This window comes from Triticum urartu, chromosome 3 (genome assembly GCF_003073215.2).
Source record: "Triticum urartu cultivar G1812 chromosome 3, Tu2.1, whole genome shotgun sequence".
Classification (NCBI taxonomy): Eukaryota; Viridiplantae; Streptophyta; class Magnoliopsida; order Poales; family Poaceae; genus Triticum; species Triticum urartu.
The window spans coordinates 15,928,965-15,952,225 of record NC_053024.1 but is presented as its reverse complement, the minus strand read 5'-3'; the positions used below and the strand labels follow the sequence as shown (position 1 = coordinate 15,952,225).

General features: G+C 44.4%; 2 protein-coding genes across 2 annotated transcripts; both read left to right on the top strand.

Annotated features, from left to right (window-relative positions):
* The first annotated feature begins 6,377 nt into the window (after nucleotides 1-6,377).
* Nucleotides 6,378-7,542, top strand: LOC125542409 (probable calcium-binding protein CML16). Its single transcript, XM_048705447.1, has one exon. It carries the CDS (start codon nucleotides 6,837-6,839, stop codon nucleotides 7,389-7,391), a length of 555 nt encoding a protein of 184 aa, XP_048561404.1. The 5' UTR covers nucleotides 6,378-6,836; the 3' UTR covers nucleotides 7,392-7,542.
* An 8,185-nt stretch (nucleotides 7,543-15,727) lies between these two features.
* On the top strand, nucleotides 15,728-18,136 carry LOC125542408 (endo-1,4-beta-xylanase 1-like). The gene is made up of 2 exons (XM_048705446.1): nucleotides 15,728-16,552; nucleotides 16,771-18,136. The coding sequence occupies exons 1-2, from the start codon at nucleotides 15,743-15,745 to the stop codon at nucleotides 17,887-17,889; spliced, it is 1,929 nt and encodes a 642-aa protein (XP_048561403.1). The 5' UTR covers nucleotides 15,728-15,742; the 3' UTR covers nucleotides 17,890-18,136.
* Nucleotides 18,137-23,261: the final 5,125 nt, after the last annotated feature.

Sequence of the window (23,261 nt, the reverse complement as noted above, 5' to 3'; positions counted from 1 at the left end):
ATTCAAATATTGTTCATAGATAGACTTGATCATAAACCCACAATTCATCGGTCTCAACAAACACACCGCAAAAAGAAGATTACATCGAATATTTTCCACAAGGGAGGGGGAGAACATTGTATTGAGATCCAAAAAAAGAGAAGAAGCCATCTAGCTAATAACTATGGACCCGTAGGTCTGAGGTAAACTACTCACACTTCATTGGAGGGGCTATGGTGTTGATGTAGAAGCCCTCCGTGATCGATGCCCCCTCCAGCGGAGCTTCGGAACAGGCCCCAAGATGGGATCTCGTGGATATAGAAAGTTGCGGCGGTGGAATTAGGTTTTTGGCTCCGTATCTGATCGTTTGGGGGTACGTAGGTATATATAGGAGGAAGGAGTACGTCGGGGGAGCAACAGGGGTCCCACGAGGGTGGAGGGCGCGCCCCCTACCTCGTGGCCTCCTCTTTTGTGTCTTGACGTAGGGTCCAAATCTCCCGGGTCTTGTTCGTTGAGAAAATCACGTTCCCGAAGGTTTCATTCCTTTTGGACTCCGTTTGATATTCCTTTTCTTCGAAACCCTAAAACAAGCAAAAAAAACAGCAATTCTGGACTGGGCCTCCGGTTAATAGGTTAGTCCCAAAAATAATATAAAAGTGGAAAATAAAGCCTAATAATGTCCAAAATAGTAGATAATATAGCATGGAGCAATCAAAAATTATAGATACGTTGGAGACGTATCGGTAATATATTTTTATCGAAATACATAAACATGTAGGATAAAAAGCACAAATCATGCGATTGGGGGGTGTAGCTTCCAAAACCTAACCCGTAAGATAAAAAGCATAAAGATTGACAGAATATTAGTAATCTTACAAAAACTGTCTGTTTGGATTGTAGCCCATAGCTACCCCACCAAAATTTTGGCGGGGCTGTCTTCGGCGTCATCCAAACAGACCTCTAGTTTATGTGCACATGGGCAGAAGTTCATCTCACGAAGACTTTTGATAAGAGCATGAACTTTCAAGAGTTGAAAGAATAATTTGTGTAACAATTATTTTCAGAACCATAAACACCATAGAAACTTCATCACGCAGTTGTGGGCTTTCACATGGTCAGGAATTACCTGACTGCAACCAGCTATCTAGCTAGATGCATCACCAACCATCAATAAAACAACTAGAGCACCAGAAGCAATGAATCAGAAATATGATATGCTTGATACATCATTAACTTAATTAACTATAGTGTTTGGTAAATACTTCAAGTTGCAAAGACAAGGTTTGGGATACATAACTAGACAACTCCCAGAAGTATATAAAATTCAGATATGTAGAAAATAGTAGTCCAAGCAAAATATCGGCACAAAGCCAGTAATGAATGAAATTCATGCTCCCACTAGCTTCGGATTTAATCGTGTACTCCCTTCGTCACATAAGACGTTTTGGCATACCATTTAACTTGCCAAAACATCTTATAATGTGGGAAGGAGGGAGTATTACCCAAAATAAAAACACGCGGTTGCCTCAAATCAAAATAAGAAATCCTGTAGGTAGACATGAAGGAAACAATTAGAATGGACATACAAGTAGGATTTTCTTTTGGGAACTCATCCCATAGTTTATAATCTGGGAACTCATCCGATATTGTTTCTTTTGGAGAATCTAGTCTTCTGCCCTCAAGTAGGATTTCTTTATGCAGACAAAGTCCAGTTTACATAGCAATATAGATCGACTACTGCCGACAACTGTTGAACATGCTACTGTATACCGACGAAGCGGCAAACAGAAAAGACCAATTCAGATGCTTCAAAAGTGTATCAACTGAAGAAGAAAAACTATGACGTTGAGATTACTATGATTTACCTACTGATTGTACTACCATCAGGTGGAGGGCTACGAGGAGGTTCAGGCAATACAGAAAGGGAGAGGATGCTGTATTAAAAATCAGTGCCTGAATTTGTATTGTACTTTTTTAATGGGCTATATATACCGGGACTACCGACTCTCACATTATGGGCTCAATTTATTTGAATACTAGTTTTCGTTGAACAAGAGAGTTCATGACCATGCCAACAGAAAACCCTATTTGCCGCTCGCTGTGGCAAAATGTCAGGAGAACGCACAGGCGATCGAGCGATCGTTCCAGGTGGGCCGGCCCGTTAAGGGTTTTCAGGATTCCCGGTTTTCGGAGACTTCTAGGATGTTCCAGGCGATTCTTTTTGATTTTGGGAACCTTCTAGAGGTTCCTGAACCGGTTTTTTTTCTGTTTCTTTTTAGTTTTTTCATTTTTCTTTGTTGTTTTTCTTCTTTTATCTCTTATTTCTTTTTCTTTTCTCTTCATTCACTATTTTATGTTCTTTTTATTTTTCAAGTTTATTTTTATTTTTGAACAAAGGTTCAGGCATTAGATAAATGTTTGAATTTCTTCAATTTTCTTCACGTATTCGAGAAATGTTCCTGTTTTCAAATTTTGTTCAGCAATTGCAAACAAGTTTAGAATTTGAAAAATTCTTCGCTTTTTTATAGCAAATGTTTGAAAATTCCAAAGAGTTTAGAACTTCAAAATTCTAAAATGTAAGTATTTTTTATTTTTTTCAGAAATATGTAACTTTTTCAAGAATTTTGAAAAATGTCCCCTTTTTCAAATTTGTTCGCGAATTCAAAAAATGTTCTTGTTTTCTACATTTCTTCATAAATTCAAAAAATGTTTGTGGTTTCAGTTTTGTTCTTGTTTTCTAAAAAGTTCACATTTTCAAAAAATTGTTCCCAATTTTGAAAAATGTTCTTGTTTTCATTTTCCCCCTTTTTTCAAAAATGTTTGAGGTTCCAAAAAATGTTTGTGTTTTCAGAAAATGTTGCTGTTTTCAAATTTTGTTCACGAATTCAGAAAAATATTCTATTTTCAATATCTATTCACAAATAACAAAAATATTTTCCAAATTTCCTAAAATGTTTGCGTTTTGAAAAGTGACGTATTTTTTGAAAAAAATGGTTTTAAATTATGTTTTAGTTTTTCAAAACTGATCGCATGTTCAAAAAATTTAAAAATGTTCTCATTTTTTGTTTATTTTTTCTTTTTTTAGATTCCGAAAATGTTCTATTCTAAAAAAAATTGTTCATAAACTTTAAAGTGTTCACATTTTTTCAAATATTGTTCGAAATTTCATATAATGTTCTTTCTTTAAATATTGTTCCTTTTTTAATTCCCAAAAACAGTTTCTGCTTTTGAAAATTGTTCCCATTATCAAATTTTTGTTTTCAAAATTCTATAAATGTTCAGGAATTTAAAAATTAAATCTGTTGACAAATGTTCACGTCTTTTGTTTTATTTTTTGAAATTTGAAAACATGTCTGAGTTGTGAAAAAAATTATCGTATTTTGAAACTTTGCTTGTTTGTTAAAAAAATAACAATTTCGAAGGAAAGGTTGAAAAAATTCAAAAAACTGTCCAGATTCTTCGTTGGTATTACTACTTATACTAACACGCTTTACATTTAGCACCAACGCTTGTTATGTCTATTTTTTAGGGGAGCTTGTTATGTCTGCCGGTTAGCTTCTCTCGTACCCAATATGGAGGTCCGGAGGTCGAATCCTGGCAGGACAGCGTGCATGCTTGCTATTTTTTTATCATTAACATCACAGCGCGCCCGCTATTGAGCCGGCCCAGCCGGGGGTTCCGTGCGTGCGTCGCACGGCTGTTTGATGCAGAATGCGTCCAATAGGAGCTCCTCCATGCCAACGTCCTAAACGTATGGCCTATATGTCGGTTTCCCAAGTTAGCTCAAAAAAACAAGTTTGTAATAAACGATTCATTCCTAGCGACCAAATAATTTTTTCTTTGTGGTAGTGATCAAATAATCCAACCCAAGTTCTACAAAAACTTAATCCAAACACACACCTAGGCAACTATTCAACGCTAATTTGTTTACCAAGCAATTCGCAAAAAAAAAGAACCGAGTAGCTCTGGGATGTACACCTTTAGTCCACCTCTCCCGTCCTACTTCTTTCTCTTCATACTTCCCCTATTTGCCGGCTTCCGAGTTTTCGCTTGCTAATACCAAAAAGCGAACGTTCGGCCTATAGTTTCCATGTGCCATTGTTCTCTTCCCTACACTACCTATAAATAAACTAATAAAGGACCTGAATAACTGGCGTTCGATCGCCAGGGAAGAGGGTTGATCGAACAAAGTGGTCACCAAGGGGGCAGCCCCAGCGAACGTAACACCCTCCCCTCGATCGTTTCCCCAGGAAAGGCCAAGGCGAACCTCCATTAGCCCAAAATGCCCAGATTACATTTTTTTAATGGAAGAACATATTTTTCTTATGAAAAATGGAGTACACGTAAAATATATAATTGCCATGATATGAATAATACGAAAATGTCATGTTACTTTACAAAAAATGCCATGATAATCTATAATTTTACAAATGTTATGAATTCCACCCTATAGATGTTTCGCAGTAAAAAATAACATGTTCGGGAGAGTGTGGTTTCCTTTATCTTTGTCAAGGACCAAAAAATTGCTACGATGTAATTTTTTGCTTGATTTGTTCCAAAGTGCAAAAAAATATTAAAAAGCTGTCATATCAATGACAAAAATGCCATGCAATTCAAAATAAAAACTACCATCCTCCTAGTAATAAAACTATCATTCTGGTAACAATTAATAAAAAATGCTAGTCCAAAAAATGTCATCCTTCTAACAATAAAAATGGCATGTCAACAATAATAATAAAATGTCATGCTCTATATAATAAAATTGCAATCCTCCTAATAATAAAAATGTCATGTCAATAATTAAAAAAATGACATGCTCTATATAATAAAAACTTTCATCATGTTAATAATTAAATTGCCAGCCTCCTGATAATAAAAATGACATGTCAACAAATAATGGAAATGCCATGTCCCCAATAATAAAACTAACATCTAATTAATAATAAAAATGATATCTTTCTAATAATAAAAATGCCATGGTATTATTAATAAAATGCCATGCTCTTAATAATAAAATCCATTCTCTTAATGATAAAAATGGCATCTTATTACTTATTAAATTGTAAATATTGTATTAATAAAAAAATGCCATGTGGCCTATAATAAAAGTGGCATGATACATACAATAATTAAAGAAAAAAATTGCTATGCTACCTATAAATAAAAAATGCTGATGGAAAGATAGAAAAAAATCTCTTTGAAAAAGGGATTTTTGTTCTTTAAAAATGTAAAAATTCCGGATTTTCAAACTTTTTAAAATTAAAAGTTGAATTTGTGGACAAATTTAGTTTAGAAAACATATAAAGAGTTTCGGTCCCTAAATGTTCGCAACACTCTACTTATAGTCTAGTGGTAAGCCGACCGCCCACTAGGAAGGTGTTGCCGGTTCGATCCCAATTTAGCACGATTCACTGTGCGGCTTATTGTACCGTGTGACACACAAGGATTATGATATGTGAGTTCATCTCATTCTCGAAAAAAAAAATATGGGTACATCACGGGGTTAGTACCATTGGCGGGCCGTTGAGTCGTGGCTCACCCAGAATTTGTAATTTGGCTATTTCGGCCAATAAACCTACAGTCCTAAAAACCCAATATCCCGCACTGTCTATTTTTCTCCCACTATGTAAGAGAGGGTGACCTTAATCGGCCGTCCACCGTTCAACTAGACCCTCCCCTCACCTCGCCGCCACACCCTTCTTCTCGTCGCCGCTGCCCCCTCCCCTCAAGGGCCCAATAGGTGCACACCATCGCGGCATCGCTCCCCTCCCCTCCGCTGCCGCTGCCGCTTTTGTTGTGAGACTTGATTGGCCTACTTATGTTATGCTTTTGCCTAATATCGTATTATGACATTTGGATAGTGCAGATATTTTTTTGAGTGTGCACACCCTTCATGCCACGGGGGCGCACGGCCTTGTAATTTTTGGAAATAGCAAAGCACGTCCGGCAGGGTCAGCTGATAGCGAACGACTTTAGCAATCCTATAGGACCAGGGGGCGCGTCAAGATCCGTGCAATGGCGGAGAGAGCGTTCGCCAGGGTTGGGCCCCAGCGAACGTTTGCCAGACAGTATTTCCGTAAATTAACCTATATGTACCCCCATAGTAATAAAATCACCAGGGCAGTGAAAACGGTCGTGGCGGCCATGATACCCTGCACGAACCTTTGTTGTGAAAAGTGAAGCTTTATTCTGAAAAGTTACACGCCAAGAAGGCAAAGGATGGGACGCCGCGAGCAACGACGACCTCACATGGGGATATTTCGGTCCGTCCACGCGCGCCGCGTCATGTGTCCATCCCTCGGCCACGCACCGTAGCCGCTCGCGACGACAAGTTCCACGAACCAGGCCGGCAAAGGAATAAATAAACCGGCCCGCGACAGACGCAGACGTGGCCGGTGATTCACGCGAGCTGCTGACTTCTCTCGAGCACCGAGGAAGCTGCCCGCCCGGCGGGACGCGGAAAAGTCCTCCCTCAGCCCCGAGATTCGCATCGCGCGCATCCGGCCGTACGCTTGCCCATCGCCGCGAAGCCACGCCTGGCCGACGCGCCGCCCCACGCAACCGGGAGAAGAGAAGACAACGCGCTCGCCGCTCCCCTCCCCGCGTACTGATATGACTCCGCCTCCCCGCGGCGGAGTTACTCCTCCACTTCTTTATCCGGAAGGAGGGAGGATGGTCGGTGCGCTCCGTCGTCCGTAGCGCGTGCCCGCCGGTATTAATACCCCAGAGCCCACCGCAACCTCCACCCATCGGAACATTCAAGTTCAAGCTCCCCCATCTCCATCACTACAACCAGCCACCTCAAGCTTTGAAGCTCAGCTAGCTCGCCGCGACCGTCGAGTCTCAAGTCTTGGGCCATGTCGAGCGGCGGCGGGAAGCAGCAGCAGGCGAAGAAGCCGGCGGCGGCGGAGGACATCGAGATCAAGAAGGTCTTCTCGCGCTTCGACACGGACGGCGACGGCCGGATCTCGCCGTCGGAGCTGGCCGCCGTGTCGCGCGCCATCGCGCCGCCGGCCACCGAGTCCGCGCAGGGGCGGGAGGTGGCGTCCATGATGGACGAGCTCGACACCGACCGCGACGGCTACGTGGACCTCGGCGAGTTCGCCGCCTTCCACGGCCGCGGCCGCGGGGAGCGCGAGCTGGACGCCGAGCTGCGCGACGCCTTCGACATCTACGACATCAACGGCGACGGCCGCATCTCCGTCGCCGAGCTCAGCAAGGTCCTCAGCCGCATCGGCGAGGGGTGCAGCACCGAGGACTGCGAGAAGATGATCGCCTCCGTCGACGTCGACGGCGACGGCTGCGTCGGCTTCGACGAGTTCAAGAAGATGATGACCGGCGACGTCGCCGGCGCACCACCTCAACCCGAAGCGACCGCCGCCCCTGACAGCAACAAACCCAAGAAGGAGTGATCCATGCTTGCTTGTAAATTCGTAGTAATGTGAGGGGGGCGAAGGGAAGGTGTATGTTAATTGTCAGTACCTGTTGGGCATAGTGTTCTGGTCTGAAGATGGTAAAAATTGGGAATAAGGATCAATGTGCAATTGCCACTCTTGTGATGTACCTCTAAGGTAACGGCTGTGTGTGCACGCTACTCGTAGTAGTACGTACTACTAGATATTTTCTCCTAGTGTGGGCATCTTGCCACTTCATTTTCACATGAGAATGGATCTATCAGTTCGGTCAGTGCGATGTTGATGTTGAAGGGTGATGATACCCAATGCATCGTCAACAATATTTATATTGGCACTTGACAATGCATGTATTGTTATTTTCAAGATGTTGAATATTTTTAAGCATATGCTTTTAAATGATTTCACGGGGACTTCGGTGAAAATTAATTATATTTCCTTGGCTTTAATATTTCGATATCCATTATTCGCCGCACCTGGGGACCCCGGCAGAGATTGTGCCGCCACGGCTGCGGGGGCGGTATGGGGGTGGCTAGAGGTGTTGGGGGTGGCTAGAGGTGTTGGGGGTGGCTGGAAGTGTGATACCCAATGCATGTTGGCTTTGTGCCCTCTTTGTTGTTTGCATTCTTGGCTAGAGATCGGGCAAAGCGGTTTCTCTAATTCTCGATTGTAGTAGGTGTGGTTTTAATCTCAGAATTAGCGTTGTGTGGTGTGTCATTTGACATTGTATTCAAATTATGGGTGGGTCTCTTCACCCTTTTTTCTATTAATATATGATATGCATGCTTGTGGTGTGCCATTTGATATTGTATTCAAATCATGGATGGGTCTCTTCATCCTTTTTTCTATCAATATATGAAACGCATGCTTGACATCGAGAACACATTTAGTATATATTATTATATTATACTTAACGCGCAGATTATTTATATTATATTTTAGTGTCAATCTAGAAATACATGAAGGCCTAACAAATAGGAAAGGAGCTATTGCCTAGGAGGCATTTAATAATCCTTTGTCAATAAAATATAGTAGTATTGTGCTATCCAAGTATATTATAATTATAATTCTTTTGACTATAATAATGATATTGATTATCCTTGTAGCAGATTTTACACAAACAAAGGATGCATGCAAATATTAATGTGAAAAACACTATAAGATCAATAATGGATCCTTAGAGACTTTCTTTTCAGAACGAAGATCCTCCTCTATACAGTATCACCATAAGGATGTATCATAGCATTAGAAATATCAGTGGAGTTTTTGCTCTCGGGCTTCAGGGGGGCTTTTATTTTCAAACATTAAAAAATCAAATTTTTTTACTTTCAAAAAAAGAACAAAATATCAAGCACTTATAGATGTATACTAGATGTGTGTGAAATTTCATTATGAAATATGTTTTTGTGTGCCCTATAAAAAAACATATAATTTTATAGTGAATAGTACATGTTTTAGAAAATACATTATTTCTTTTTTGTAGCTCGCATGAAAAGTCATTTCGTCATGAAACTTCACAGACAAGTAGTCTACATCCATATGTATATGTGTATTTTCTCCAAAAAAAATTGTAACTTAAAATTTTGAATTTAAGTAATTAAAGGCTCCATGGAGCTCGAGCTTCATTAGGCCTTTCCCTAGAAATATCAACCATGTGGAAAATATAACTACATCAGGAAAAAGGAAATAGAAAGCCACTCCTCATGGCACTTAGCAAGAAAAACACAAAAGCTCCATGCTTGGCAGTTCTGATGTCTATCACATTGTCATGACATGCGACTGGGAGAAACAAAGGTACACTAATTTGTTTATGCCAATCTAATGTGTATAAACATATGGCCACCTTGGTTGTTAGACAATATTATCCGTTCAATTTATATTACACGTGGTAATTAACCTGAAAGGGATGTCATACTTCGTCACGTGTTGTCTGGAAGGTTTTAGCCGCATGACAACCCAACACTAAATAATGTCCATATGTGCAAGCTTAACTTAAAATGTTGATTTTTGTTACTCTAACCTTTGAAAGTGCTATGCGCAAATTGGCAAAGCCGCGGAAATGATGAGTAGTATGTATTATGATGTACCAAAATTTGTTGTTTTAAGATATGTCGGATTTCAATAAACTACACAAAGTTAATTTTGTTATCTCAACTATGCAACCTCATGATTTCATCAATGAAGACGTCATTTAAGTTTATTTTATACTAAAAATGATTTTGCCACTTGTCAGTTATTCAGAATTCCTTAGCACTCAACTGACATCGAGAACCATCGATCCGAGCAATGTTCATTTTTGACTATGAGAGTAAATGCTGCATTTTTGGCAAATGATGAAAACTTGTTGAACATTTTTAGGTTTTATGAACAAATCTCTAAAATCAGCGAGAATTACGGATACTACATTTTGACACTGCTTGTATAAATTATTACAACACAGTGGATATCTTTTAGATCTATACAATGGATGACTTTTATATGTATATATATATGTATATATATACATACATACATATATATATATGAAAAATATATTAAATCAAACATAAAATGAGTTGATTTTACATTGAGATTATTCATGTTTCACATTCGAATACATGCATTGTCATTTGAAAGATTTCTGGTTGCAAGAGCCAATTAATAATTTTTTCTAAGATATGCTTTAAAATGTGAAAGATAACCAGGAAAAATAATATTTTGCTTTTGAGATTAAAAGGTCGGTGGGCCACCCATCGGGATTTAGATTTTTAAGGTTGGTCCATTAGCACTATCTGATTTTTAAAACTAAAAGTCATTGTCAGGTTGGAAATTTTCTGGTCCCCCTCAACTCGCCTTGGTTTTATTGTTTTGCCCCACCAGCCTAATAATCCCATCACACGCCACAAGGAATAGTAGCTAGTAAATTTATAGGCCAAAACTAGAAGCCAATAATAATTTGATGTACTATTATGATTCACAATTTAATAGCGGTATTAATAGTGAATATCTGGAAATAATAATATCAAATATTCAAGAGGCATTTAATAGCAGGCTGTATATATTCAAACTCTTGTAATAATATTAATTGACATTAGCTGGCTGGCTGTGTAGAAGCAAAGGACGAAAACATTAATGTTGACAATTGTAGGATCCTTATGTTTCCTTTCCAAATGGGAGAAACTCCTATGTTGGACTATGCCTATATAATACCACCATTAGGATATATCATGAGAAATATCGACCATAAGGAAAGCCATAGTAGAGAAAAGAAACAGGACAACATTTCTGATGGCAATTATGAAGAACAATACAAGGGCCCTGTGCTTGGTAGTTCTTCTGATGTCTGCCACTTTTTCATGTCATGCAACTGGAAGAAACAAAGGTACACCCATTTGTTTATGTTGGTCCAATTTTGAAGAAATATACGCAAACCTTGATTTTGTAGACAATCTTGAGTAACTCTTGCATTTTATACTATATATCCATAGCCTAATTTGAATGGGTTGCTATACTTCGTCATGTGTAGGTACGACTGCATGGAGAGCTTTGTGTGGAGACTTCAAGATATGCGAGAACCCAACGGTGAACAATGTTAATATTTGCAGACTTAACTGTGAATGGTCTGGTTACATCTTCGATGACAGCTACTGCGACCGTGGTAAGTGTTGTTGTGCATTGACACCGCCAAGGAAATGATGGGTACTACGATGTGCCAAAAGTTTGGGCTTGTAAGATATGGTGAAGTTCAATAAACTATACAAGTTGATCTTGATTTGAATATGCAACTCCATGATTTTACCATGAAGTCGTTATTCAGGTTCGTTTGATATTGCAAACGGGTTTGTTAAATCTCAGTCACCTGAGAATTCCCTAGCACTTAGTTGACGTCTACAAGATTTTATTGCATTGGATGAACAAATTAGTACAACATGCTAAATATTCTTTGGTCTTATGAACAAATTTGGAAAACCAATCAACAATTAGCTGGAACTGAACATCTCACTAGCTCGGGCTAGTGAAATAAACCAATTTTCTCTTGACCTATGAAAGTGAACTCCAATATATTGTAATATGAAATAGTTTTTGACAATTTAATTATAAACATATAAATAGTGCACACTTGTTTGAAAGTAATAAAATATGTTAAAAGCCCACAAAAATGACGGGCCCACTCTGAGTGATCTTCATGCAGCTGCCCTGCCCCTCTGTCTCCTCATAGTGCTGCTATACAAATCTTATTTGCGAGTGCTAAAAGGAGCGTTGCCCACATCTTGCATAGACAAGGCCCAAAGATCTCCCACGCTTATTCATTGTACGGTCGTGATCGTACAAATTGCAGTTTTTTTACATCTCCTCTTCATTTTACTTTAAGATTCTTAACTAATTTAGATGATTTTTTTTAAAAGTCTTTACAATTTTGAAGAATTTTTTCGTGAATTTCAGAAAAAATATCATGAATTGAAAAAATGTTCCAATATTTGACAAATGTTCCTAAATTTAAACAATTTCAGCAATTTGCAATATATTCCCAAAACTGAAAACAATTCCTGAAATCAAAAAATTTCATAAACTTGAATAAATGTTTATCAATTAGAAAAAATAAACAATTTTATTCTTTTTGATGAGTTTTAAAATTGATCATGCATTTGAAAAATGTTCACGATTTTCGGAAATGTTTGTGAATCTAAAATAATAATCAATAATTTAAAAATCTCCATGACTCCAAAAAATGTTCTAAAATTTGTTAAATGATCGCAAATTCAAAAGAATGTTCATGGATTTGAACTTAAAAAGGTTTGCGTAAAGAAAAAATATTCACAAATTCAGAAAAGTTGGAGAATTTTAAAAAATCTTGGTGACTGGCTTTTTTGGTGAACCTAAAAATATTCGAAACTAAAATAATCATGAATTAGAAAAATGATCATAATTATTTTAAATTGTTCATGTATGAAAAGATAAGAAAAAAAGAAAACCTGAAATATGAAAAAAAAATTGGAACCTTCCCAATACCGGACGGAAGGTTGTACATATTTCCAAAAATCATGGTGAACCAAACGCTGATACTTACGTAAGCAGAAAAAATAGCCAGTTGTTGTGTTTACTAGGCCTTAGCCCGCGTCGGATCACCCGTGGGCGATTTCCTAAAACAATGGTGACAGTGGCTGAAAGTTATGTAAATATAAGAAGAAGACAACTAGTTGTTGTGTTTACTAGGCCATGGCCTGCTTCGGGTCGTGTGTAGACGATCGATGGACAAAGCTGGTAGCGGGCGATCTGTAGCATTTGCAATCTCACGAGGTCAGGAGTAGGAGCTCGAGAAAGGGAGCTCTTGTTCGGCGCTTAGCGGGCTGGTGCTCACACGCGACGCCTAGCGGGCTGGCCCAACAACATGCTGAAAAGAAAAACGCGAAGAAAAAAAGTTGATAGTAATATTGCGACAAGGAGCAATCAAACTCAACATACCGCGTTCCAACCAGGACACTTGCTGGGCATGGGGCACCCATCAGTCCGGCATACTCCTCAATCAGGACGCCTGCCGAGTATGAGGCCGCCGCAGCCACCTGCCACCAATCCATCATCAGTGTTGTACTGCTGCATCTATCTTGCCCGGTCTAGCTGCCGTCGGCGCCACCACGAAGCCAGACAACGCCACCATCCTGCGCTTGTCCATCATCACACGCCCACCGGCGAGACCCCGCTGCTCCATGCCGCTGAGACCCGCCGTTGTCGACGTGCCAGATGCCACGCCGCTCCTTCTTCGCGAACACCACCTGCTGCCACTGGCCCCATCCCCTCCGCCTGAATCCTCTCCCGAATACCCAAGCCTCCCCAAACGGCGCCTTCATGAAGGGTACGACACATAAGTCATCGCCGCCGTCCAATCACGCGGATTTTGGACTTTCGTCCGAGAGGGGGGGGGGGGTCAGGAGACGGAATTAACCACATGGCACCACACACCAACTTCTCCTAGCCAAACGACGCCCCCATGGAGGTAACGGCACCGAGCGCCGCCGCCGCCGCATCCGCAAGGGATAACAGGAATTAACCTCGGGTCGGATAAGAGGGGACGTGGAGAAGGGATCTCGTCAATGCCTCCAGGGAGGGAAGCAGCGCCCGCAGGCGGTGTCACCGACGTGGATGGCCAAGCCACCAAAGGATTTCTCCCGAGCCCTACTCACACCACCGTGCCCAGCCACCATCAGCTCGGTGAAGATCACTGATGCGAGATCCAGCGGGAAGTGGACCAAATGGAGAACTTCAGATCTGATGCTAGGAGAACCGCTGGAGCAGACCGCTGGCCGCATAACGAACCGCGCCTGCCGTCGCCGCCGACGCCAGCACTCATGACGGACGAGGCCCGCCCAGGCCCATCGGCCCTACAGGCTTGCAGATGCCAGATCTGGATCCTGCAGGGGCCAGGCTCGCCGGACGTCGCCTCGGAGCCCCATGGTCGGCCGGTAGCCACCGTAGGGCGGAGGGATGTTGACGAGCCGCCGGTGCCGCTGCGCCGGGGAAGTCCACCGCGGGCCAAAGCCCAGATCGCAGCCTCTCCCAGGGTGAGACGGCCCCGCTGCTGCCGTCCTTGGCTGCGGCTCGGACTTGGCCGGTGCCAGCCTCAAGCGACAGCGAGGGATCGAAGATGTATGAGGCCCGGCGGCGGCGCTCGCGTTCGCCCTCGAGTCGCCCGCATGGTGCGGCGCGAGGGTACCGGGCAGAAACAGAGTGTCTTTAAAATTGGAGGAGAATTTCACTTCCCCGGCCTCTGCACCAACTAGAGATGCATACGGCCATTTTAGTATTAGTACCAAGATAAACACGGTCCTCAGAATTTTTTTAGGTGTGTATCAAGATATATTTTGATGAGTGGTTCCATCACATACCAAACTTGATTCTCAATAAATTGAGGAGAACCCCTGTGCATCACCTGTCAATTCTAGAAATTAAACTCTGATCGTTAGGCTGCACAACCGCATGTCCAACCACTGAACCAAGACTCTCTTTGCAAAAGTTCATCGATTTGAAAGGAATTTTATCAACTTTGAGCATGGAGCGTTGGTGCGTAGGAGTAATTCTTCATGGCTCAAATGAGCAAAAAGCTCACATCGTCCGCGAGTGTTGGGCTGGGACTTGGGAGGAGTTGTATCCCGTTAGCAGGATTTGACTTTGTCTCTCTCATGGCTCTCGTGCAGAACGGCAATTGCAGTGGAGGCGTAACTTTGGAGGGAAGTTTGGCCGACGTACTTGCCAGTCCGAACGAACGAACAAACAAACGTGACCTCTGATGAGATTCGGTTAGCCAAAACAGAGCAGAGCACGCCGTTCCCATGTACGCTCGCCGGATCCATCCATCTCTCCAACTTTTCTTCTGCCTCTCTCATCAATCATGGCTTGCTTGGCCCGTCACGCATGCACGAACCGATCCGATCGATCTCGTGCATGCGTACGCGCGTATCGCCGTTGCGTAGCGACTCAAATGATTCGAGCACCATCCAATCCATGTATGTCCACACAAACACCCGAGCCCCTACTGGACATGGGCATGCTCGGCCGGTGATTGGCCTTGTGTAAACACATGACATTTACAGCCACGAAATGAACAAAATGGGCCACCAAACCTCGCTTTTAGCCGGGCGATGCTCGTGTCTTGACGCTTTGTAATCCGGTTTCGTACGCCTAAGCCGACCGAGCGATCAGTGTATGGCCCATCGTCGTCGCCGCCGTCGACCGCCATGTTTCCGCGGTGGTGGGGCGGCCGCAAGTTGGGCGCGTCGCCGTCTCGCCGATCCTCCTCGATCCCACCGCCGTCATGGACGTACGTACTACAGGTCCAACGTTGTTGCCGCCGGTCCGGCCTCTGCGTTCTGTTGCATGCCAACGTCCTCTTGTTGTTCTCCTCTTTTAATAATGCCTATGTACCGACCCTTGGCAATTTGATTGCAGGCAAATGGCGCTTGACGGTGCGTTGATTTACTGAAGTTGGTGTCATGTTAGTGTCGTCTTCAGTTAGATGAGGGATATAATGTCCTGGAATTACGACGGAAAGTTGATGTGGAATCTAAGCCCCGATTGGTCCAAACCGTGATGGATGGATCGGCCTGAAGTATGCAGCGCTTTAAGTTGTCTCTTCCCAAAGCCAAGAAAAGGAGCGCTTCTGCTAGTGCCTGTAATCATCATCATCATGCTTACCACAAACAACAGCCTATCAGATCCAACAGCCGCCCAGCCGTCCCTCTGACACGCGGGCCCGGGAAGCCGGCCGGCCCCACACGCCAGTCGCGGCTGGTCTCTACTCTCTAGTTCGCCAGGCCTTGCGCAAGCTTTACTGTTACTCAAAAGCAGAGAAGAGAGAGGGAGAGGGTGGGAAAAGATGCATGGTGTGTGTGTGGAGGTGCGGTGGTTGCTTGGAGCCTCTGCAATATTTTGCGACCGGCGTTCGGTGCGCTTTCGAGCTATTTCGCCGTGATCTCGATGGCCGACCCTCCCCCCTTTATATACGGCCGGCCGCCGCGATCCCTCCTCAGCCTCACCGCACCACCGCACCGCCTGCCACCGACGACAAGCGCGCTCCCCTACCGCCTCCTACCGCCAGCGCCATGGCCTGCAGCTGCTGCGCTCAAGGGGTGGTGTTCAACGCCAACGTGATCCGGAACAGCGCGCTGGAGGACGGGCTCGCCGGGTGGGCGCCGCTGGGGGCATGCACGGAGCTGTCGGTGCAGCACGAGGAGCCGGAGAAGGTGCCCACGGAGACCATCAACGACGTGGAGGACGGGTACAGGCCCAGCGGCAGGTACATTCTGGCGACCGGCCGCGGGGGCGAGGAGGACGGCCTCTGCCAGGCGATCCCGGCTGGCGCGCTCAAGCCCCGCGTCACCTACCGGGTGGCCGGTTGGATCGGCCTCGGCGACGGCGCCGCCGGGGAGCACGCGGTGCGCGTCAACATTCGCGTGGACGGTGAGGACGAGGAGTGCGCGCTGGTGGTCGAGGGCGGCGCGGTGTGCGCCGAGGCCGGCAAGTGGACGGAGATCAAGGGCGTGTTCCGGCTCAAGGCGAGTCCGGCGTCCGGCGCCGCGGTGCACGTCCAGGGCGCGCCCGCCGGCGTCGACGTGAAGGTGATGGATCTCCAGGTGTTCGCCACGGACCGCAAGGCCCGGTTCAAGAAGCTCCGGAAGAAGACTGACAAGGTGAGTCAGCTCTCACATCGCCACCATCTAACTAACACTCCAAACTGAAAACGATTTACTACTACTATATTTTTCTATGGGTTTTGGTAAGCTAGCTTGGCACCAAACTGCATAAATGTATGTACTGGCACGGCGGCGCCAAACTCACGACACATGTCAGTTTCGGTTGACACGTAACGCAATGACTCACGCGCACCGTGCTTGTTGCACGTACGTAGGTGCGGAAGCGCGACGTGGTGCTCAAGTTCGCCGGCGCCGGGGCGTCGTCGGCGGTGTCGGGGGCGTCGATCCGGGTGATGCAGATGGACACGAGCTTCGCGTTCGGCGCGTGCATCAACCCGGCGGTGATCCAGGAGCCGGCGTTCGTCGACTACTTCACCAAGCACTTCGACTGGGCGGTGTTCGAGAACGAGCTCAAGTGGTACCACACGGAGGCGGTGCAGGGGCAGCTCAACTACACCGACCCCGACGCGCTGCTCGACTTCTGCGACCGCCACGGCAAGCCCGTGCGGGGGCACTGCATCTTCTGGGCCGTCGACCGCATGGTGCAGAAGTGGGTCAAGGACCTGCCCACCGACCAGCTCACCGCCGCCGTCCAGGGCCGGCTGACAAGCCTCCTCACCCGCTACGCCGGCCGGTTCCCGCACTACGACGTCAACAACGAGATGCTCCACGGCACCTTCTTCCAGGACCGCCTCGGCGACGACGTCAACGCCTTCATGTTCAAGGAGACGGCCAGGCTCGACCCCGGCGCCGCCCTCTTCGTCAACGACTACAACGTCGAGGGCGGCGGCGACCCCAACGCCACCCCGGAGAAGTACATCGCGCAGGTCAACGCGCTCATGGAGAAGGGCGCCCCCGTGGGCGGCATCGGGCTGCAGGGCCACGTCACCAACCCCGCCGGCGAGATCATCTGCGACGCGCTCGACAAGCTCGCCACCACCGACCTCCCCGTCTGGCTCACCGAGCTGGACGTGTGCGAGTCCGACGTCTGCCTCCGCGCCGAGGACCTGGAGGTGGTGCTCCGGGAGGCGTACGCGCACCCGGCCGTGGAGGGCGTCGTGCTCTGGGGGTTCATGCAGGGGCACATGTGGCGCCAGGACGCCTGCCTCGTCAACTCCGACGGCACCATCAACGACGCCGGCCAAAGGTTCATCAACCTGCGGCAGGAGTGGACGTCGCACGCGCGCGGGAAGATCGACAGCGACGGCAACTTCAAGTTCAGGGGGTACCACGGCTCGTACGTCGTGCAGCTCGCGACGGCCACGGGGAAGATGCACAAGGCCTTCAGCGTCGAGAAGGGGGACACGCCTCTCGTGCTGGACATGGACGTCTGACGACGGTCACCTACTACGGTTATTATCTCCGAGAGTATAGTTATACTACTGATACTAATACACACATACAACCACACATTAATTTGATCTAATGGGATCAGCAAAGGAATTGTACCACATACACCAACTATAGTTTTGCATTTCTACATTTGGCATTTGGGTATATATTGTACTTATGAGAGAAAGTAATTAAGGTATTGTATTGGTTAATGGAAATGAATGAATAAAATAGATGAGCTATTAATTACTCCCTCTGTAACCAAATATCAATTTTTGCTACTCCCTCTGTCCCATAATATATGATCTAGCTTATTACGTCCAATATACTATTACATTATGAGACGGAGGGGTATTTATCAGGTGCCATGATTTTTTTTGTTGCATCGGTCACCTTCTTTTTTCTGGCACGTTGGACCTTGCCTGAGAAGAAGAAACCTCGTCGGAGAATACCGAGCCTCATTATCTATCTTAGACCATCTACAACTGGACCCCTTATATCTGCCCCAAACGCCTGTACGGGCTGCCCAGTCAGTGTCCAGACAAAAAAATGCCACCCAACCATGCGCCCCACATCCTGCCCAAATGTCCAGACTGACCGACACTCCCTATACCCGGCCTATATCTGGGGCGGATATGGAGATGCTTAGACGCGCCGCCACGTCGGACTAACCGCTAGGGCCCGTGCCAATTCGCTCATACACGCCCCCCTCGTTGACCGAGCAGCCCTCTCCTCTTCTCTGTTGGCCCTCCTCCGCACAGTGGACTGTCGAACTTCTTCCGCTATCGGTGCTCCACCGCCATCCCCAACCAAGGGCTTCGCCACTGGACGCCCCAATCCACACCGTCGTCGACCAGGCCGCAACCGGACAAGGTCGCCGCCCTGGTACGCCCCCCTATTTTCACCTAGCACTCTACGTGTTCGATGAAATGTTCGAACCGGTTTTTTACTCTTTCGGTCATACTTCTAGGTCACCAATGGTTTCACTATGGAATGATGGCTATGGAAACGATGATATTGACGAATTCATATTCAACAAGTTCATCGCGTCACCGGATTCAGATGATGAGGATGCTGAAATGATGATGATGATGATGAGCATCCAAGAGGAAATGGAGAAGGTAGAGGAGCACGTCCTGAACTTCAAGGGTTCTATCAAGGGCCGGAGAGTTATCCCCCGAGATAGGATTGCGGTGCACAGCTACTTCACAACGGTCCCAACATTCCATGAAACTTTCTTTCGTCGTCGGTACCAGATGAGCAGAACGTTGTTCTTGTGGGTAGTGGAAGGCGTGAGAAGGCTCTCTCTCTCTCTATATATATTAGTGTTGGAGAGAGTAACTGAGGTATTGTATTGGCTAACGTTAATGAATATGAATGAATAAAGTAGAGGAGCTATTATTAATTCCTCGCTTTATATATGAGCTATGCATGCGGAGTTGTGTACTTCCTATGTGGCTGCATGCGGACTTCTTATTCTTTGTCTTGGTACTGGATGGCTTCATTTCTAAACACAGAGTTGAGTATTTTTATTGTCGTGGAAACAACATAATTAACTTTCTTTAGCACAGACCGTAGAACAATCGTTCTACAATATTCCACTACGTACAGAAAACAAAGAGCTAATCAAAAGAAGAAAAGAAAAATAGAGGGTAAGAGAAACAAAACTATCCAATTACTAATCTGGGGATTTAATCAACCAGGAAATTTCATCACCCTAAATTGGAGTTAATCCAATCCTTGAGGGCTTGCACGTGTTGTTGCTTGATCCTGTGAATGAGAAGGGACAAGTATTTCTTGAGTAAATATTCCCAAGAGTTCCTGCAAGGTACTTCCTTCTTGAAAACCTTGCCATTTCTTAAAATTGATATACTCCAAAATCCAAGAATTATTATATCCATGGTAATGACTTTGGGAAACTTTTGCTAGGCTAGCAAAATATCATCATAAAGAGAGGTTCCTCTTTGCCTAGCAGGGGTGATCTTGGCCCAACAATCCTAAGCAAAAGCACAATCCCAAAATAGATGAAGTGAAGTCTCTTCAGCACCCTCATTACAAAAATGCAGTCATAGTAATCCAGATGCATGTTTTCCTCTTGAGTATATTCCTTGTGTTGACCCTATTATGAAGCAGAAGCCAAAAAATCATTTCGTGTCTAATTCTGCAAGCACATTTCCATAGCCATTTGAAAATTTTACGAGCCTCCACTCCATCCGTCAATGTATTTTACATAGAGATGCAAAAGTAAGTTTTACTATTACTAGTGCAGATCCACCTGTCTTGAGCCTACTAGTTGGTCTGCTGAGTTAACAAGAGTTGAAGATCATTCAGTTGAGCAAAAGCTTGAGCTGAGAGAGGAGTGTCGAGAAAGCCTGAAATGTCTTCATAGTTGATCAATTGGTTCAGACATTTAGTATCACTTCTGTCAATAGGGTGTAGCTCACGAATTTTCTGCTACAGTGGTTGGTCAAGCCAAATATCATGTCAAAGTTTAATTGTGAGACCAGAGCCAACCTTTCAAGATAAATTTTCCTTCAAAGATGGGAGGAGTTTAAGGTGAGCTTTCCACTAGCTAGAGCCCAACATTTTATCACCAAGGAGCTCTTCAGAATAATACATGTTCCGAATTAGTTGCACCCATGGAAGATTTTCTCTGTTGAAGAACTTATAAAGGTTTTTCAGCAAAAAGAGCCTTTGTTGTGTACAACCACATCTAGGATTCCAATCCCACATTGACTTTTAGGTTTGCACACTTTATCTCGAGCAATGAAAGTTGGTCCTAACTTGTCATGTCCATATTTCATCCGAAAGAAATGTCTCAGGTATTTATTAACTTGTTCAATGATCCCAACAAGTAGGGACAAAGCACACACGAAGAATGTAGGCAGAGCAGACAGAACAAAATTTAGTAGAGCGTCTAGCCAATATTCCCTCAATTGTTTGACATATAGGAGTAAAATCTTCATTTCTCGATCTGCTATCACTAAGAGGGAGGCTGAAGTATGTGAATGAAAAACATTTGAGCTTACATTCGAACGGTCCAAGAATTATGTTCAGTTTTTCATCTCAGACATTCATATGAACCAATACTGAATTGCTGTAATTAATCTTCTGACTACTTTGTGCAGAAAAACGAGCCAAAAGATTATTTAGTTGTAGAAGTTGAGATTTTACTATGGGCATGATCAAGATAGTGCCATCTGCATACTGAATCACTAGAAAGTCTTGATTGCTCCGAGTTAAATAGGGGGTTTGTATAAGTATGTGTAGGATCGAAAGTATGTCTAGAGGGGGGGGGGGGGATTAGACTACTTGACCAAATAAAAATCTAGCCTTTTCCCAATTTTAGTTCTTGGCAGATTTTAGCAACATAGCACAAGTCAAGCAATCAACCTACACATGAAATTCTAAGAGTATAGCAGCGGAATGTAAAACAATTGCATATGAAGGTAAAGGGATGAGTTTGAGGGAGCATACGCAATGTTGACACGGAGACTTTTTATCCGTGGTTCTGATAGGTGGTGCTATCGTACATCCACGTTGATGGAGACTTCAACCCACGAAGGGTAACGGTTGCGCGAGTCCACGAAGGGCTCCACCCACGAAGGGTCCACGAAGAAACAACCTTGTCTATCCCACCATGGCCGTCGCCCACGAAGGACTTGCCTCACTAGGGTAGATCTTCACGAAGTAGGCGATCTCCTTGCCCTTACAAACTCCTTGGTTCAACTCCACAATCTTGTCGGAGGCTCCCAAGTGACACCTAGCCAATCTAGGAGACACCACTCTCCAAGAAGTAACAAATGGTGTGTTGATGATGAACTCCTTGCTCTTGTGCTTCAAATGATAGTCTCCCCAACACTCAACTCTCTCTCATAGGATTGGATTTGGTAGAAAGAATATTTGAGTGGAAAGAAACTTGGGGAAGGCTAGAGATCAAGATTTATGTGGTTGGAATGGAATATCTTGACCTCAACACAAGTGTAGGTGGTTCTCTCTCAGAAAATATGTATTGGAAGTGTAGGCATGTTCTGATGGCTCTCTCCATGAATGAAGAGTGGGTGGAGGGGTATAAATAGCCTCCACACAAAATCTAACCGTTACACACAAATCACCAAACTCGATGGGACCGAATCATGAAACTCGGTCAGACCGATTTAGTTCAAAATGTGAACGTTAGGATTCTCGATGGGACCGACATGTCAACTCGGTGGGACCGATTTCGTTAGGTTTAGGGCGTAACGTAATCTCGGTGAGACCGATTACACAAACTCGGTGAGACCGATTTTGGTAATGGACTAACAGAGAGTTGGTCAGTCAAACTCGGTGGGACCGATTCGCTCATCTCGGTTGGACCGAAGTGTTACGAAAGGGAAACAGAGAGTTTACATTGCAATCTCGGTGGGACCGATCGCTCATCTTGGTTTGACCGAAACGTTACGAAGGGAAACAGAGAGATTACAATCCCATCTTGGTGAGACCGAGATCCCTATCGGTGAGACCGAGAAGACTAGGGTTTCTGGCAGTGGCTATGCCAACTAAACTCGGTGGCGCCGGATAGAAAGAATCGGTGGGGCTGAGTTGGATATTTGGTGTGGGACATATGTGGATATGAGAAAGTAGTGGAGGGTTTTGGAGCATATCACTAAGCATTTTGAGCAAGCACCTCATTAAGCAACACCTCATCCCTTTTTAATAGTATTGGCTTTTTCCTATAGACTCAATGTGATCTTGGATCACTAAAATAGAAAATGTAGAGTCTTGTGCTTTGAGCTTGAGCCAATCTTTTATCCTTAGCACTTTGAAGGGTCCACTTTCTAATCCATGCCATGCCAACCATTGAGCTTTCCTGAAATATTCATCTTGGAATAGCATTGGCTCAATGAGCTATATGTTGTTAGGAATTACCAAAACCACTCAGGGATAGTTGCACTTACAATCTCCCCCTTTTTGGTAATTGATGACAACATATAGATCAAAGCTTCGACAAATGATAAATAAGATTGAAAAGACATCGTCGCTTTGAGAAGTATGTGATAAGCAAGAGCTCCCCCTAAATTTGTGCATTATTTAAAATTTTCCTTTGAATGCAAATGCACAATCGATTAGGATCATGGGTTACTCTTCCATGTCACATACATCTTGGTGGAGCGCTCAAAATGATAGAGATTAAAAGCATGCACTCATCACCAAGCAAGTGAATGATCATTTAAGGAATGTAAAGGATAGCATCATTCAGCCAAACATTAATGTAGCATGTGATAAACCACATGATCAACAAGTATCTCACAAGGACATAAAGTATCTCACACAAGCACTCAATAAAGAAGTTCAACCAAAATAGCAAGAGAGATAAAAAGAACAACACTCTCTC